Here is a 17,782-nt window from a genome sequence, read left to right as displayed (position 1 = left end):
TGTGGTCCCAGTGTCTGCAGTGAGTGTGAAGCACAGCCCGGAGGCCATCCATACTCAAGTTGTTGTGGTCACAGGGACCTGGGGTGGTCAAGGGAGGCTTCCTGGAGGAGACGGCATTGAGCTGAGCCTAACAGGAAAGGGACAGCTGATGGGTAGAAGCAGTGGGAGAAAGGCAGTGAGTCCTCAAGGCCCACGAGGGGCTGGAGGGGCTCTCGTCTCCCCTGGCCTGGTGTGGGCTGGAAGGGGGTGCTGGAAAGGGGAGCTGGAAGCGGGGTGGGCTGGAGCTGAGGAGGGTCTCCCACAGGACTGGAGAGGTGGTGGCATCCTTCTGTCCTCATGCTCTGTCGGGGGTCAGGACTTCCCCCCGGAGGGGCTGAGGGCTGCCCTTCCTGCGAGGGGACCCACAGCCTGGCTGCTGCTGGGCCAACCTGGGGGCTCTGGGATGGGCAGCCGTGCTGTGGGAGAGCAGGGCCTTCAGCCCTCCTCTTGGGACGCCGGCCCTGCAGTGAACAGGGGAAGAGAGACTGGCTTGTGGGCAGTTCCTCTCTCGAGGCCTCAGTGGTACTGAAGCTGTGAGCCCTGTGAGTGGGGTGTCAGAGGCCAGAGCCCATGATGGGAGGGGGCGGGTCTGAGTGTTTGTTTGTGAGCTGGGGGGGAGATGGGACCCTTTCTCCTGGGCAAAGGCACTCAGCTTCCTCACACCCCGCCTCACGTTTATTCATCCAGCTCAGGTGTCCTGAGGGCTGACCAGGTGCTTCGACGGCTTTTTTGCCATTTGTTGTCATTCAGCTGCTCAGTTGTGTCTGACTCTTTGCCACCCCATGGAATGCAGCACGCCAGGCTTCTCTGACCTCCACCATCTCCCAGAATTGGTTCAAACTCATGTCCATTGAGTTGGTGATGCCATCTAGCCATCTCATCCTCTGTCATCCCCTTCTCCTCCTGCCTTCAATCTTTCCCAGCATCAGGGTCTTTTCCAATGAGTCAGCTTTTCACATCAAGTGGCCAAAGTACTGGAGCTTCGACTTCAGCATCAGTCCTTTCAGTGAATGTTCAGGGCTGATTTCCTTTAGGATGGACTGGTTGGATCTCCTTGCAATCCAAGGGACGCTCAACAGAAACTGTGAGGTTACCCCCACCCGCAACTTTGCAGCTGAGGAACTGAGGCTCAGAGCAGTTAAGCGCTCGCTCCCAGTCACACGGCTGATCAGCGGCAGAACCCGGACCGAGCCCACAAGGACAGGGCTCTCTCCACCCCTCCTTGCCTCCCGCTCCTGCCCTCGCCTCTGTAAGGCTCAGCTTCCCGGGAGTCGGGATGGGGAGCCAGCCAGCGGCGCCTCGACCACTGAAGGTTAAACGCTGCCTGTGCTGCACCTTGTGCCCTCAGCAATTTTATTGTCTCCAGAAGAACGTTTACTCCTGGCAGTGAGCAAACAGCACCTTGGCATGTCAGCTGGGACTGCACCTGAGGAGGCGGGGGTAGGGGGCCTGCCCCAGGCCGGTGCCTCGCTGGGCCCCTGCTGTCTGCCCACCCCTGGGGAGGGGGCGGGCTGGGACCCCAGCCAGAACCCAGCTCAGCTTTGCTGAACTGGTTTTGTCTCCAGCCTTCCCCCGCCCCCCACCCCCACCGGAGTCCCTCGAGCCACCTGCTCTCAGGTCCCTAGCAGGCACTGGAGCGCCTCCGATCGCAGGCTGGGGCTGGAGGGAAGGGGGGAAGGGGATCAGGGCGAGGAGTGGGGAGCTGGAGCTGCTCTAGAATGGCACCCGCGCCGCGGGGGGGCAGGGGGCCACTCCCTGCTGGGTGGATCTGCCACGAGGCACAGAGGCACACAGGTCCCTGGCGGGCACACACCCATCCGGTGACACCCCGTGTGCTGGCAGCAAACTCCAGAAGCCTCTTCCTCCTGCACGCACACTGCCCGTCAGAGCCCCATCTAGCCTAGGACCTCCTCCCTGACCTTCAGGGCAGCCCGCCTCCAGGGCTCTGCACGGAACAGCCTGTCCAGATACTTCGAGCTCAACTCGTGCCTTTATCTGAAGAGTTCTCTGTTCGACTCAGACCAGGGGCGTGTCCCTGGAGGTGGATCTGGGGATGAAGAATATGGGAGAGAAGCAGACAGTGTCCCCAGGTCAAATGAGCATGCCCTGAGGCTGGGGCAAAGCAGTGAGGGTGGGGGGTGACGGGACTCTAGTGTATTTGCCTTGAACGATGGTTTTGTGTCGGGACCCTGCCAGGCTGTCGGGGCCAGAAGGGCCTCAGAGAGACATCTAACCAACCGGGGTAAGGCCCAGGCTGGTGACTGGGACACCGTGAACCGACGGCCGGACTGGGACTAGACCTGGGACTCCTGCCTGCCCCGGAGGGGGTCTGGCTGGAGTGGGGGAGGCTGGAGCAGGAACCGGGCCTGGAGCTGAGGCTGGGATGGAGCCAGGGGCTCAGAGCCCCAGTCTGGCCCCTGGAGGGGTCCCACACAGAAACGCAGTCCGAGGTCAGGCAAAAGTGCAGCGTGACTGATATTACAGCACAGGGAGCCTGGGACTGTGGGCAGCCATGAGCCACAGACCTCCGTAGTCACTTTTAGAATTTCGCTTCAAAAATTGAACCTACTTGGGAGTCAAATTCACCCTTGAACCATAAGTTTGGGACCCCAGATGCCCCAGCTCTCCTGGCCAGTGCTCATCACCAGGTGCCCAGGACCCTAAAGGCCACAGTCTTGGCGCCTCAGAGAGCATCTAGGGTGAGCTTCCCTGCATAGACAGGCCCTGGGGCCCCCCACCCTTGGTGCTCCCCCAGGATAGCACCCTGGGGCACCACCTCCCCAACGGACTCCAGCTGTAGAGAACTCACAAGAGCCTGAGACACGCAAGACTCAAAAGGACACATGTCCAGCCAGGTTGACACAGTTCTGGACTTTATCCACAGTTGTACAATCACAACTTATATATATATATATCTGTATTTATACACCTTTAAATTACACAATCGTGTACAAAACAGGTGCGTTGCTGAGACCACAGCACTTCTCGGAGTTTCACAAGTGTTGGACTAACGGAGTCAGGAAGCCTGGGGTGGCGGGCGGCGGGGCAGCCCTGGCTCCTTGCAGAGCCGGACCACAGAAATGGGGCTTCACTGGGGACAGAACACAGTACTCGCCGCTGAGCCCCGAGCCCCGCGGGGCGGTCCACGCAGCATCAAGGGGGTTGGTGGTGGGGGGGGGGCTACAAGAGGCGGTGGGTGTGGGCGCCCACGCTCGGTGTTGAGTGCCCGATGCCAGCACTGACAGGTGGGGCTCAGGGGGATTTCGGGTGGGAGACCCTCCTTCCCTGGGGTCCTGAGGAGCCTGGGGATGAGAGAAAGGGGTCCCCAGTGGGCCCGTGGAGGTGGTTGCTCAGAAGGAAAGGGGTTTCGAGTCCCCGCCCTGGAGCCGGCAGCTGGAGTGTGGAGGGGGATGGGCCTGGGGTCCAGCCAGGGCCACAGCCCCACCTGGGTGCCCGGAGGCCGCGGGCCAGGATAGGGGAGCCCAGGCCCCAGGGTGCAAACGGGCGGGCCTCCTGCTTTGCGAGGACAGAGGCCCCCTACCCCAATTCCTGCCTGGGGGAGAAGCTGAAGAGGCTTCAACTGGGGAGTTTGGAGGCCTGAGGGCTTCTGAAATCTTGCTTCAGGCTCTCAGGGGCCTGGGTCACAGCTCAGGCTGCAGCAGAGGCGCAGAGAGCAGACAGGGACAAGAACAGGGGTGCTGAAGTGGGGGGGTCCTCACAGCCCCAAAGTCCCCTGGCCCCGAGGGAGGCCTGCCCCAGCGCCTCTGCCAGGGTCCTCTGGGCCCACAAGACTAGGCACAGGGCCTGGAGGCTGGGGTCTGGGGACCTCCTGAGTGGGCTCTGGGCAAACGCAGCAGGGAGCAAAAGAAGACCGAGGGTGGCAGAGGGGCCGGGGGTCGTGCTGTCGTTACCTGGAGACCAAGCGCCACCAGGGCAGAGTGCGTGGGGTGTCCGCAGCCCCAAGGCTCGGCGCCCTGAGCAGCGGCCTCCCCTGCTGCTGCAGGAAGTCCCAGGGCCTCAGAGATGCCGCTTCCCGTCCTTCCCCGGCCTGGGGGTCCTGGTCTGCCCGGGCGGCTCCCCACTCTATGGGCCAGGCTGGCTGCGCCCTGGTGCGAACACCTGCTAGGCCGGCACGGCCTCCGTCCACCTGCCTCAGCAGACACTGCTGCTCTCGGGAGGCCCTTGGCCCCCTCCCGCCCACGGGAGTCCTTTCCCTGAGACCCAGGCGTGCAGAGATGGGGGCCACCAGCGGGAGGGGCTGCGAGGGGCCAGGGCTGGAGTTGGCGGGGGTGGGGGACAAGAAGAAAGACCCGGTGACGGTGCTGCTCCGGAGGCCAGGGCACCTGCAGACCCAGGCCCTCCCTGCCGGCCGCAGGCGTTCCCCTGCCTGATCCTCTGCGGAGCCTCCTTGGGCAGACCAGAGCAGGGGCGTGGAGGAGGGAGGAGGGAGGCGAGGCCGGTTTAGCCTGGTGGATCTACAGTTTTCGGTGGACTTGGAGAGATGGGAGAGAGAGAGAGAGGGAGGGAGGGCGGGCAAGATGCCCTCCTCCCCAGGAAACGGGAGGAGGCTGCTACTGTTGCTGGCTTTGCCCTGGGCTTTGGGGCCCCCTCCCTGCTGCCTGAGAGCGGGATGGGGCCTCTGCTAGTGACTGGGAGGCGGTGTCTGGCTCTGGGGAAGAGACTGGGCCCAACCTGCCGACAGCTGGAAAAAAGAGCCCCAGTGGGGTCTTATCCCCTCCCCGACCCCATCCCTGTTCACCCCTCCTCCTACACCAGTGGCACTGTCCGCAACTCCAGCTAACGCCTCTGCTTGTCTTGAGGAGTCTAGGGACCCCGGAAACCTCTGTCGGAGAAGAGGGGGTGACCATCCCTCCTCCAGCCCCACCAGTCCTCAGGGACGAGGCTAGGAGAAGGGCACTCCCCCAGGCAGAGTGGAAGACTAAAGGGGTGGCCCCCTTCTCGGGGGTCTTCAGAGGAGGCCTCTAAGAGTAGGTGGTGGGAGGGGAGCAGGGTGGGGCATGAGGCAGAGGGCAAGAAAACCAGGCCTGGAGACTAGGGGCAGGCGCTGGCAGCCGGGGGTGGGGATGAGCGTGGCGGGGAGGAAAGGCTGGGGGCACCGAGGATGGAAGGGTCCAGGAGACACCCCTTCGGGTGCAGGAGACTCTTTGGTGGGATCTGAAGAGCAGATGTGATGATGTCGCTGTCGGGCTAAGTTCTAAACCCTCACCTGCCCTGGGGCCATCACCCCAAGTCCCACCACCCTGGCCTCCAGGCAGCCCTGCAAATGCTCCGTCTCTTTATATTTTTTGTTTTGTTCTGTTTTGACTTTTAAAAAAATAAAAGCTTGATCGGAAAATATGTCTGGAACTCTATGGCAGGGGGTGGGGGGGCGGGAGGCGGCAGGGAGGGGGGCGGCGGGTGAGGAGCTTGGGCTGGGGGGGCGGGGCCGCTAGACGACCTCCACGTAGTTGGCGGGGTAGAGTCCCAGCTGCCCGCTGTCCAGCCGCCCGCGGCACCAACCCTGCTCATCCTCCTCGCCCAGCTTGGTGAGCTCGTCTCCTAGGGAGGGAGAGGACACGGAGGAGCTGACTGACCTGAGCCTGAGTGGGACCTCCACCCCAACCTTCCCCGGAAGCCCTCTGATTAGGCTGGGCCCACCCCAACACCCTCCTCCCCGCATTAGTGCCCGCCCCGGGGACCAGCTCCACCCACACCTCGACATGCAGGTGCGGCCCAGCCACCAGCTAATCTGGGTCTCAGCTCCACCTGGGAGGCCCAGGCCACACCTCCAGCTTCATTTCCCCGCTCCGATCCCTCCCCCGGCCCCCCTTGCCTTCAGGCTCCCCCACAGTCGGCCTTCCGGCCCTCCCTCACCCTATTCTCAGGTCCAGATCCCACCCCTGGCACCCCGCTGCCATCCTTAGAGTCCGCCCCGGCTCTCCAGCCCAGGTCTTGCCCCTGGGGCACGGGTCACCCCAGGTCTTGCCCTCAGGGCACGGGTCACCCCCAGATCTTGCCCCCCGGGGCACGGGTCACATCCCTGGTCTCGCCCACCGGGCCCGCCCCCTCACCCGCCTTGAAGCTGAGCTCGTCCTGCTCTTGGCCGTCGTAGTCGTAGAGCGCCCGCACGCGCACTCCCTTGGCGTCCTCGTCAAAGGGGTTGGAGCCTCCGTTGGCCTCACTGCCCCCAAACGGGTTCCCGCTCTCATCGTCCGACCACTCGGTGGCGTAAGTCTGGCCCCTGTCGTAGCTGCTAACACTGAGGCGCAGGGACAGGACCTGGCCTGAGCGGCCCCTCACCTGGTCCCTAGGGCTGCCCCCTCCCAACCAGGGTGCTGACCCCAAATCCCACAGAAGCCGGAGCAGGCCTTGTAAGAGGGAGCCCTCACTGACGGCTCTTTAAACACACGGGAAGCAGGACTATTAGCATCACTCAGCCCTGGAGTGAGTGGGTGCTGAAGGAGACCCCAGAGAACATCTGACCCCCCATCTGAGAGGGGCAGTACAACCCAGTGACTAAGAGTGAGCATTCCAGTAGGAGGAGCATCATGTTAATTAATGTGCAACACGATAAATCAACACTGCTGCGTGTTATCTATGAACGTTAAGACAGTAAATCCTGAGCTCTCACCGCCAGGAAAACAACTCTTTCCTAATTCCTTAATAACCTTGAATTTATAGGAGATGATGGATGTTTTACTCAATTTATGGTGATAATCATTCCTGTCTATAAGTCATGATGTCTGTAAGTCACATCATTATTTTGTACACCTTAAACTTAGTGCTGTATGTCAATCATATCGCATTAAAACTGGAAGAAAAAAAAAGAGATGAGCCAAGCTCATTTTTAGTCACTAAGTCATGCCCAGCTCTTTTGTGACACCATGTACTATAGCCCGTCAGCTTCCTCTGTCCAGGGGATTTCCCAGGCAAGAATACTGGACTGGGATCTTCCCAACCCAGAGATTGAACCTGAGGCTCCTGCACTGGCAGGTGGACTCCTCACCATTGAGCCACCAGGGAAGCTATATATATAAGTGAGTGAGGATTCTGGGGCCAGACCTCTTGGACAACATATCTTGGCTCTGAGGCTTACGAAACGAGCTGTGTGACCTTGGGCAAGTCACTTACCCTCTCTGGGTATCGGTTTCTCTATCTGTAAAATGGGAATATTCAACGAGATAATTTACGGAAAACAGCACAGCGCCTCGCATTTTGTAGGAGCTCTCACAGACTGGCTACCTCTGTCTCTGAGAGGAGCACAAGGTTGTCCTGATTTAAACCATTTCTTATCTTCTAAGGTAAAACTCAGTGGCCCCAGTGTGGGGGCTCCCCAGGCCCCCAGGAGGCTCCAGAGGAGGCACTCACCTGCCACGGTCCCCAGCCTGAGACGTGGACTCCACCACGCCAGCAGCATTGGTCAGCGCTGCCCCCTCTGCCTTCTTGGGCTGTTTCTCCTTCTTGGCAGCGGTGTGAGGGAGGTCTGGGTTCCACTCCTGGAGGGCACCAGGGGAGGGGAGCAGTTAGGCTGGGGGGCTGCCCCCAGAGGCTCCTTCCAGCAGTTTGGGATCCCTCTACCCCATCCCCACACATCCTCACCTCAAACTGGGGCCAGTTCATGGGCATGCCAGGGCCACTGGTGCTGCGGAACCATCTGAGGTCGTCCTGGGCATCGGCCCCCCGGATGGCCTGCTCCAGCTCCCGGTACACTTGAACGTAGCTGTGCGTGGAGGGGACGGGCGGTTCAGGGCAAGATGCACCCAAGCTTCAGTGAGGGCCCGTCCAGAGGAGCAGGGTGCCGGAAGCCAGGAATCAGGTGGCTTTCTAAGTGCAATCTCTGAGTGGGCAGCTCCAGGCATGTCCTTCTCCATCCCCATTTTAGCCGCTTGCCCATCCATCCAAGCACCTTTCCTGAGGGCCTGGCTTGCCTCAGCGCTCACCCAGGCAACCACCGGCCCCTGCAGCCCTGCCCTCCCTTCCTGCTACTGGAATGAGGGCCCAGGAAACCCTGCTGCCCACCTCCCCCACCCCGCCCCTGCGCCGCCATCCCCAGCTACCTGCTGCTCTCAGCCAGGTTGAGATGACGTTTGATGTCCAGCAGCACCTCCTTGAGGAAGACCAGCCGCTTTTCCTCAAACTGCTGGCACTGCTCAAACACCTGCTCCATGCCCTCCATGTACTGGGGCGTGGTCTTGCCCACGTCGTCCAGCACCTTCTCATACTTCTCCTGCGTCTATGGGCACCAGGGCAAAGGGGAGTAAGACCCAGGCCTGCAGCTCCCAGCTGCCACCCACTCCAAGGGGCCCCAGACCCCAGCCCAGCCGGAACCTTCTGCACGTCCTGCTTGCACTTGTCCACTTTGTCCTGCAGCTTCTTCTGCTGCTCGGGTGTGACCGACTGCTCCGTCTTGCTGTTCATCTCCCGGGTCACGGCCAGCTTCTCCTCTTTGCAAGCCAGATGGTAGGCCTTCTTGGCTGCCTCTAGCTGTGGGGAGGGAGGCGAGGGGGCAGGGCGCCTACTCGTATGTAGGAGCCGAGATCACTGTCCACCTGTCCCTCCTGTCCGTTCCGCTGGGAGCTGCAAGCATACATTCTCAAAAGGAAGAAGCGGTGCAGGCCCCGGCTCCAGACATTCGGGGGCAGTGCCCACCCACCTGAGTACTGCCGGCCCCCACAGACACCCTCCTGTTAGGCCCTGCAGGGCCGGCCCTCTCTGCGGATGCTTCCTCCTGGCAGGCAGTGCTGCTCCCTGTGGGCACAATCCCAGGGGGCAGCGCACTGCCTACAGCGTCTGTAGACGCCTTTTCTTGGCTCAGTCTGCCCCCCTGAGCCCTGCCGCCTGGCCTCGCCCCTTCCGTGGCAGCCGCCCGCCCACCAGGCACCTCCTTCATCTTCTTGGCCCAGGGCTTCTGGGCCTTGCGGAAGCCGTCCTCAGCCTCCTTGGTCTCCTTGAAGCCGCCCATGATCTGCTTGTGGTAGGCGTCCTTCTGCCAGTTCTTGACCTTCTCCAGGTCCTCGTTCAGCAGGCTGTTCTTCATCTCCTGGTGCAGCTCGCTCACCTTGTCGGCCTCCGTCATTATGGCGCCCCAGGCCCGCTCCAAGCTGCCATACTGTGGGCCTGAGGAAAAGGCCGGGGGGTCACCAGGTCCTTGTCACCCCCTGCCCAGAGGCCTCCTTCACGCCTCCTTTCTCTGAGGCTTTCCCCATACTTCCCATGGCAGCAGAAACGCCCTCCTCTGCTCTCCCTATAGCTTTATCCATCCTCCAGAACAGCCCAAGAATAGCCACCGCCTCCAGGAAGCCTTCTCTGAACACTCTATCCTCACAGAGCTCTGCCAGCAGCCCTCATAATTCTTCTTATATGTAGCATCTGCCTCTGGGCCTGCTCCCTGTCGCCTCCATTAGCTTGTGAGCCCCATGGGGGACAGCCTGGACCCCATGAGTTCTCACAGGCCAGCTCCTGGTGCTCCAGGAATGTTGATGTAAATGTAAAAGTGAAGAACCAACTGGTGACGTAACAGGAAGCCACTGGAACCAGACAACCCTCAGGATCTGCACCAGGGCAAACAATAGCTATCGTAAAATTTGCATATGGGTCACATTAAACGCCCTGAATTTGATAGCTGAACTATGATTACATAAACAAATGTCCTTCTTCTTCAGCGATTACATAAACAAATGTTCTTATTCTTCAGCAATAAGGTGAAGGATTTAGGGTGAAGGGGTGTGTCTCCAACTTAAATGGCTCAGAAAAGACATGCCTATAAATAGAGAGGGCGTGAGAAAACAAACCCGATAAAATATGAGCTGGTGAGTCTGGGTGAAAGGTAGGTAATTCTCTGTACTATTCTAGAAATTTTTCTCTAAGCTTAAATTATTTCAAAATAAAAGGTTTTATAAGTTCCCTGGTGACCTCGTGGTTAGGATTCCAGGCTTTCACTGCCCCCTGGACCTGGGGTTCAATCCCTGATCAAGGAACTGAGATCCTGCAAGCCCCATGGCACAACCAAAAAAAGTCTTTTTTCCCCTCTAAATTCAATCCAAAATTGCAGAAAGCGGAGTTGATCAGCGACAGGGAGGCCTGGGTAGTTTGGGAGGCGAAGAGTGCGTGTGAGGGGCGGGCGCTGGCAAAGGCCCAGTGATGAGAGGTTGCAGGAGCATCCAGGGACGGGGTGCTCCCGGGACTGGGCAGTGGAGGGCCGGTTAGCGCCTGGGTGTGCGCCCGGGCCGGGCACGGAGGGGAGAGGCGGCACCTTTCTCGAGGAGCTGGCGCCAGCGCTTGGCCCAGTCGGTGAGCTGCTGCGCGTAGGCCTTCTCGATCTTGGCGCGCTCCTGCACGCAGCTCATCAGGTCGTTGCATAGCCGGTGCCCGTCATCAATGCGCTTCACCGTCCGCTTGTAGTTCCCCACCTGGTGGCAGAGTAGCGAGCACGACTCCCGCGGGGCCCCCAGCGCCCCCGGCCCGGCCGCCAACCGTGGCGGCCGCGTCCTGCGCAGGGGTAGGTGGGGGGCGCCCGCCAGGCCTCCCGGGCCGCCCTGCTCTAACGCCCTGGGGGTCCGAGCCCTCACTCCCCACCGTCTGGACTCTCTCCTTCGTCCCGCTTTAAATAGAATTTCCTCGCTGTCACCAAGTGCGGAAGAATATTTATAATTTGGACTTGGACTCAGATGAATTATTCATTCTGTTCTTGCCACGCAAAATCTATTATATTTATATAGAGTCATATAAGCGTTGAGTTGAGCTGCAGCTTCTTGACATAATATTATGTTTTGTAGACATCTCATTAAACACTTATTAATTTAGGTTTGGCAGTTTGTGGCGCTTTGGTTTTGGCAGTTTGTGACGCTTTGGGTTTTGGAAGCCAATGGAAAATGTCTTTCTGGGTCTCAAATACTTTGGGAGGCTCCAGTAATGCTGGCTCGTCTCCCCTCTTGGCTGTGGGGTCCCCAGAGCTCACAACATGTTGGCAGCAGTGCCCCGCCCCCTGCCCACGGCACAGGGGGTGTGCGGGTGGGGGCGGGGGTGCAGCTGTGAAACCCCAGGAAGCTGTAAAGCGCTCAGTTGTCCTTGTGAACTACTAGGAGTCTGATCCAGGGCCCCCAGGGCAGGGTCAGGAGGGCCCTGCTCCACACTGAATTCTACAGGGTCTCTGCAGGGGCAGCGGTGGTCTGTAGGGACCACTTCATGGCAACCACTGTCTGCTGAACATGGAGGGCTCCCGAGGGGCCCCAAGGGCTTGAGGGTCAAGGGCTGAGGTTGTGGGTGGCTGGAAGCCTGGGTCTCCACGCAGCTAGGCTGTCGGGTACCCGGGACCCATGGAGCACCTAAGACTCACCTCCCAGAAGCTGTCGGTGGTCTCCTCCGGAGCTAGCGAGGCCTCGTCGTAAGAGCCAGACATAGTGCGGGGTGGTGCGGTGGACAGGTGGGTGGTGGCGTTCAGCATGCGGGCTGCTCACGCGCTAGGAGGGCAGGAGAGAGTCCCCTGGAGACAAGGGAAGCATCCCAGGTGCCCCACACCGGGCCCAGGGCCCCAACGGGCTACGGGGACTCCACAGGCATGAACCTTGAGTTGGCTGGGAGCTTCCTGTCTACAGACTGGCTCCTCGTCCCTACGGTAACCCCAATATCCACCAGGTGGCACCCCTCATTCCCACCTCCCAGCTGGTCCCCCACGAGCCCCTCGTGCCATATCCTTCTCCTTCTCCCCTTCCCCCAAGTCCGTCCTCCAGCTCCAGTGTGGGCACCTCCTCTCAGAAGACCACCTCCTCACCAGAACCATGCTGTCCCCAAGGGTTTTGTGCTCCTGGACTCTTACAGATAAAACCTCGGGCCACATAATTGCATATTTGCTTGACATAAATCTGCGGTTTGCTTCATAGACACACACAGCCCCTCAAAGCCAGAAACCACATCTATTTTTGTGCACGTCCTGCACCCCCTCCCCAGGACTGGACACCCTGTTAGGGCCCCCTGGGGCTCAAATGAACCCCAGAAGGCTTCTCAGTCTGTCCCCTTGGCATTGCCCACCTGGCACAGCTGAATCCTTGCACTGGGCTCAACAGACCCACCTCAGCTCCCCCTCCCCGCCCTGCCTCGCCATCCCCAATCAATGCAGAACCCCTGGTCTCAGCTCCTAGAATCTCTCTGAACCCCTACCCAGCACTTGGACCCAAGCCCATCACGAAGCCTGGTAGCAGGCCACCTCCCTCCTTGGGCCCAAGCTCAGCACCTCCTCAGTTCTCTGAGCTGCGGGGCTCTTGGAAATGCCCTTCTGGCTGCCCTGGTGCCCAGTCTCAAAGCCTCCATTAGCCACTTACATGTCTCCTAAGAGTCCTAGACATGTGGCTTTGGGCCCACAGGTCAGGCCACTGCAATCTGTGCAAACACTGGGGTGGCTCTGTGTGCCCTGGATCTGTCGGCAGGCATCACGGCTCTCCAATCTAGGCCGTGTATTGCCCCCGGGCCGGGCCAGGCGCTGCCCTACTCCCACCCCTACCCAGTCCATACTGCTACCTCTAACAAGCATGGCTCAGTAGTCAGGAGACAGGACACAGAGAGCCAGGGGCCTGGTCTTCAAAGGGGCAGTGAGTCCAGGATGGGCCTGACCCTGAAATGGAGCAGGACCCTCTGATCCTTGACCCCCATGTCCCCAGCCTGCCTTCTGTCTATGGAAAAACTTCAGTCAACAAATCAGTTTAATCAGAGAAACGAGAAAATGCAGAAACAAAACTAAAAGTCTACAAGACTAAACAAGTCCAACAAGACTAACTAATAATCATTTAGTCTTTAAGCAAAGTCAAAGTCATATAGCTCCTCCTCAAGGGCTATATATAACACTCTGAGCCATATCCTGTGAGCTGTCTTACAGACACTTACTGTAGCCATGACCTGCTGCTGCTGCTAAGTCGCTTCAATCGTGTCCAACTCTGTATGACTCCATAGACGGCAGCCCACCAAGCTCTTCTGTCCCTGGGATTCTCCAGGCAAGAATACTGGAGTGGGTTGCAATTTCTTTCTCCAATGCATGCATGCATGCTAAGTTGCTTCAGTTGCGTCCGACTCTGTGTGACCCTATGGACGGCAGCCCACCAGGCTCCTCTGTCCACAGGATTCTCTAGTCAAGAATACTGGAGTGGGTTGCCATTTCCTTCTCTAAGCCATGACCTAAGCTGCGCAATTCCAAGAGTTGGACTCAAAGAAAAGGGAATAACCTGACCCTGGAACTGAAGATTACTGCTGCTGCTGCTAAGTCGCTTCAGTCGTATCCGACTCTGTGCGACCCCATAGATGGCAGCCCACCAGGGAACTGAAAATTAGCTGTACTTAAAACAATCAAGATGACACTGATCAGACCACCACATGACCAACTTCAAGATGACTGTCAGAGCTGACTGTGTTCTTTCTGCAAGTAGCCCCCTCCTTGCACCTATAAAAGCTCTTCCCCACTGATTGTCGGGGGTGAGGAGTCAGCCTTTGGATAGAAGTCTGCCCTCCCTGCCAGTTTGCCGGCTCAGAAATACGGAAAACTTTCCTTTCCACCAGCCTTGCCTCTTTACTGTCTTTAGAGCAGCAAGCAGCCAGACCCCTACATTTGATAACAGTTTTTGGCCCCCAACGTAGGGCCGCTGCACTCTCACAGTATCTAGCTCCCTGGGGTTCTCCCATGACCACACACTGGGGTGGCTGTGAGGAACCCGCTGCTTGTGGCCAGCTGGCCCCAGAAGGTGCGTCTGGAGGGACATTCCTAGCAGCTGCCGAAACCATGTGTTTCAGGGATCTGCCCTATTTCTCCCCTGCTCAGCGCTGGCTGCCAGTGTATGTTTCTCCTGGGTGGAACGGGCATCTAGACCCACTGACGGGCTCCAAGACTGAGAAGTCCACCAGTGTGCACCCAGGCAAACTTCTCTTTTCAGCTCCAACTGCTATTTGGACATTTTGCCAATTGGTTCTGACATGTGTCTGAGGCTGAGGACAATTTGTGCTGGCAAAGTATTTATTTGGGACTCCATGTCATCCTCTTGGAAGATTTGTGACAGTTCTGTCTTCTGGTGTGTGAGTGCATATTCCATGTGTGTGAACAGAAAAGTTTTAGCAATGAGGTTACTAAAAGAAAAATATAAAGTTTATTTGTTCATTTTAATTTGTATTTTTAGGAAAAAGATAAATTTTTTGGCCACACCATGGCATATAGGATCCCAGTTCCCCAATGAGGAATCAAACCTGTGCCCCCTGGAGTGGAAGCACCGAGTCTCAACCACTGGACCACCAGTAAAGTCTCAGAATTGTTCAAGAAACAGGAATACCAGACCACCTTACCTGCCTCCTAGGAAACCTGTATGCAGGTCAAGAAGCAATAGTTAGAACCGGACATGGAACAACAGACTGGTTCCGATTTGGAAAAGGAGTATGTCAAGGCTGTATATTGTCGCCCTGTTTATTTAATTTATATGCGGAGTACATCATGAGAAGTGCCAGGCTGCATGAAGCACAAGCTGGAATCAAGATTGCCCGGAGAAATATTAATAACCTCAGACACACAGATGACATCACCCTTATGGCAGAAAGTGAAGAACTAAAGAGCCTCTTGATGAAAGTGAAAGAGAATGAAAAAGTTGGCTTAAAACTCAACATTCAGAAAATTTTATGAAGATCATGGCATCTGGTCCCATCACTTCATGGCAAATAGATGGGGAAACAATGGAAACAGTGGCAGACTTTATTTTTTTGGGCTCCAAAATCACTGCAGATGGTGACTGCAGCCATGAAATTAAAAGATGCTTACTCCTTGGAAGGAAAGTTATGACCAACCTAGATAGCATATTGAAAAGCAGAGATATTACCCTGCCAACAAAGGTCCGTCTAGTCAAGGCTATGGTTTTTCCAGTGGTCATGTATGGATGTGAGAGTTGGACTATGAAGAAAGCTGAGTGCCGAAGAATTGATACTTTTGAACTGTGGTGTTGGAGAAGACTCTTGAGAGTCCCTTGGACTGCTACGAGATCAAACCCATCATCCTAAAGGAAATCAGTCCTGAATATTCATTGGAAGGACTGACACTGAAGCTGAAACTCCAATACTTTGGCCACCTGATGCGAAGAACTGACTCCTTGGAAAAGACCCTGATACTGGGAAAGACTGAAGGCAGGAGGAGAAGGGGACGACAGAGGATGAGATGGTTGGATGGCATCATCCACTCAATGGACATGAGTTTGAGCAAGCTCTGGGAGTTGGTGATGGACAGGAAAGCCTGGAGTGCTGCAGTCCATGGGGTCGCAAAGAGTGAGACTGAGAGTCAGACAGAGAGACTGAACTGAACTGAGAGTCTCAAAGATAATTTTTTTAAACAACATACGACAATAGTATTCTTTAGCCTCTGGAGAAAATTGGTTGAGATGAAACTCTTTTGAAATTCCAAAAGAATTTTGAAATTATTCTTGTTCCTTTTGCATATGTAGAGTAAGCTAGCTTGATAAAATACTGTTTTCAGAATTCTGACAAAATTCTGAGAGAACAAAAATACTTCTGGGAGAAAACTTGAAGTTAACTCTCATCATGTCCTTGAAATACAAACAAAGCCCACTTTGCCTGAGACTTCAGCCTTGGGTTAATTAGCAGAACTTCAAAAGATGTTGGGTTTATTAAACATGCATCTTGTACCATATTAAAGAGAAATTAGGTTATGAGAAAAATGTAAGTTGTTAGAGGTTATGGAAAATGTTCTTAAGTTTGCCAATCAGTAAATGCTGGTGTAACAGTTCAATTACTTGTTTCTTGGCTTTGTTAAGGTTTTTATAGGTTAAAAACTGAAATATGTAATGAAAGCTACTAAAAATGAAGCATTTCAGTTTGTAAAGCAAGTAGGGTATCTGTTGTCAATGAGAAAAAGCATAAAGAATGCAGATATTTTTGTTAAAGAAAAAATTATAATAGCTTTGTCCTAGAGCTAGCTGTTTCCAGATGGAGGAAAAATAAGGGATGAATCATGGAAACAAAAAGTGATGAAAGATTTGCAGAAAAAAGTGGAGGGGGTACTTGGAGAAAAGACTTTTGTATGCTGTCAGGAGTGATTTAAGATTAGATTGGATTTAAATGAATCTTTGTTATTAATAGTAAGCTACTATAAGACTAGAATTTGGTTTTTGTTCTCCCCAAAATTTTCCTAGAATATCGAGTTCCTTTGAATAACAGACTTCAAGCTTCTTTCTCTAGCTAACTTTGAGTATTCTAAAGGTCTCCTAGACACTCAGAAGAAATAGTGAAGTAACTAGGATTTGTCATGCTTAGTTGCTCAGTCATGTTCAATTCTTTGCAACCCCATAGACTGTAGCCCACTAGGCTCCTCTGTCCATTGGATTTTTCAGACAAGAACCCAAGAATGTCCATGGGTCGCCATTTCCTCTTCCAGGGGATCTTCCTGACCCAGGGATAGAATCCACATCTCTTGCGTCTTTTGCACTGCATGAATATTCTTTACCCGCTGAGCTGTCAGGGAAGCTCTAACTAGGATTATTTGGTTAAGTTAAATAATATGGACAACATTTAATAACTTTCAGATCATATTGCTGAACTAGGTAAGAAATTTAAAGAATTCTAATGGAAAGCTGGGATTCCCGGATGGGTCAGTGGTAAAGAATCCGCCTGCCAGTGCAGGAGACACAGGTTCAATCCCTGGGTCGGGGAGATTCCCTGGAGTAGGAAATGGCAGATCACCCCAGTATTCTTGCTGGTACAGAGACAGAGGAGCCTGGCAGGCTACAGTCTGTGGGGTTGCAGAGAGTCGGACGCTACTGAGCACGCACAATGGAAAGCTATTGTTTTGTTTCAAACCATATTTTTGACCCCAATGTTCAGGATGGAAAAAATTGTCTACTGGAGTTATCATAGAGTACAATTATTTATGATGTGTATCACTGCTGGCTTTAAGTGCAAACTACCACACAATTGCACACATTTCACATGCTAGCAAAGTAATGCTCAAAATCCTTCAAGCTGGACTTCAACAGTATGTGAACCAAGAACTTCCATATGTTCAAGCTAGATTTAGAAAAGGCAGAAGAACCAGAAATCAAATTGCCAACATCCACTGTATAATAGGAAAAGCTAGAGAATTCCATAAAAACATCTACTTCTACTTCACTGACTATGCTAAAGCCTTTGACGGTGTAGAATCGCAACAAACTGTGGAAAATTCTTAGAGATGGGAATACCAGACCACCTTTCCTGCTTCCTGTGAAACCTGTATGCAGGTCAAGAAGCAACAGTTAGAAATAGACATGGAACAATGGACTGGTTCAAAATTGGGAAAGGAGTACATCAGAGCTATATATTGTCACCCTGCTTATTTAACTTATATGCAGAGTACATGATGAGAAATGCCAGATTGGATGAAGCACAAGCTGGAATCAAGATTGCCGGGAGAAATATCAATAACCTCAGATATGCGGTTATCTGACACTACCCTTTATGGCAGAAAGTGAAGGAGAACTAAAGAGCCTCTTGACGAAAGTGAAAGTGGAGAGTGAAAAAGTTGACTTAAAATTCAACATTCAAAAAACGAAGATCATGGCTTTTGATCCCATCACTTCATGGCAAACAGATGGGGAAACAATGGAAACAGTGACAGTCTTTATTTTTTGGGGTTTTAAAATCACTGCAGATGGTGACTGCAGCCATTAAATTAAAAGACACTTGTCCCTTGGAAGAAAAGCCATCACAAACCTAGACAGTGTATTAAAAAGCAGAG

General features: G+C 55.0%; 1 protein-coding gene across 3 annotated transcripts in view; it reads right to left on the bottom strand.

Annotated features, from left to right (window-relative positions):
- Window positions 1-2,895: 2,895 nt before the first annotated feature.
- Window positions 2,896-17,782, bottom strand: part of PACSIN1 (protein kinase C and casein kinase substrate in neurons 1) — a 64,963-nt gene continuing 50,076 nt past the window's right edge. For all 3 annotated transcript variants that reach the window (NM_001101101.1, XM_059880347.1, XM_005223249.5), the window contains exons 2-10: window positions 11,375-11,498; window positions 10,292-10,448; window positions 8,921-9,156; window positions 8,368-8,523; window positions 8,097-8,272; window positions 7,639-7,759; window positions 7,408-7,535; window positions 6,111-6,298; window positions 2,896-5,598 (exon numbers count right to left, since the gene is read on the bottom strand). In NM_001101101.1, the coding sequence (NP_001094571.1) occupies window positions 5,489-5,598; window positions 6,111-6,298; window positions 7,408-7,535; window positions 7,639-7,759; window positions 8,097-8,272; window positions 8,368-8,523; window positions 8,921-9,156; window positions 10,292-10,448; window positions 11,375-11,437 (1,335 nt within the window). In that variant the 5' untranslated portion in view covers window positions 11,438-11,498 and the 3' untranslated portion in view covers window positions 2,896-5,488. The remainder of the gene's footprint in view (window positions 5,599-6,110; window positions 6,299-7,407; window positions 7,536-7,638; window positions 7,760-8,096; window positions 8,273-8,367; window positions 8,524-8,920; window positions 9,157-10,291; window positions 10,449-11,374; window positions 11,499-17,782) is intronic.

The sequence above is a fragment of the Bos taurus genome, chromosome 23 (assembly GCF_002263795.3).
Source record: "Bos taurus isolate L1 Dominette 01449 registration number 42190680 breed Hereford chromosome 23, ARS-UCD2.0, whole genome shotgun sequence".
In the NCBI taxonomy this organism is placed as follows: domain Eukaryota; kingdom Metazoa; phylum Chordata; class Mammalia; order Artiodactyla; family Bovidae; genus Bos; species Bos taurus.
The sequence above is the reverse complement of the archived record's forward strand: the minus strand, read 5'-3'. Positions and strand labels throughout refer to the sequence as shown.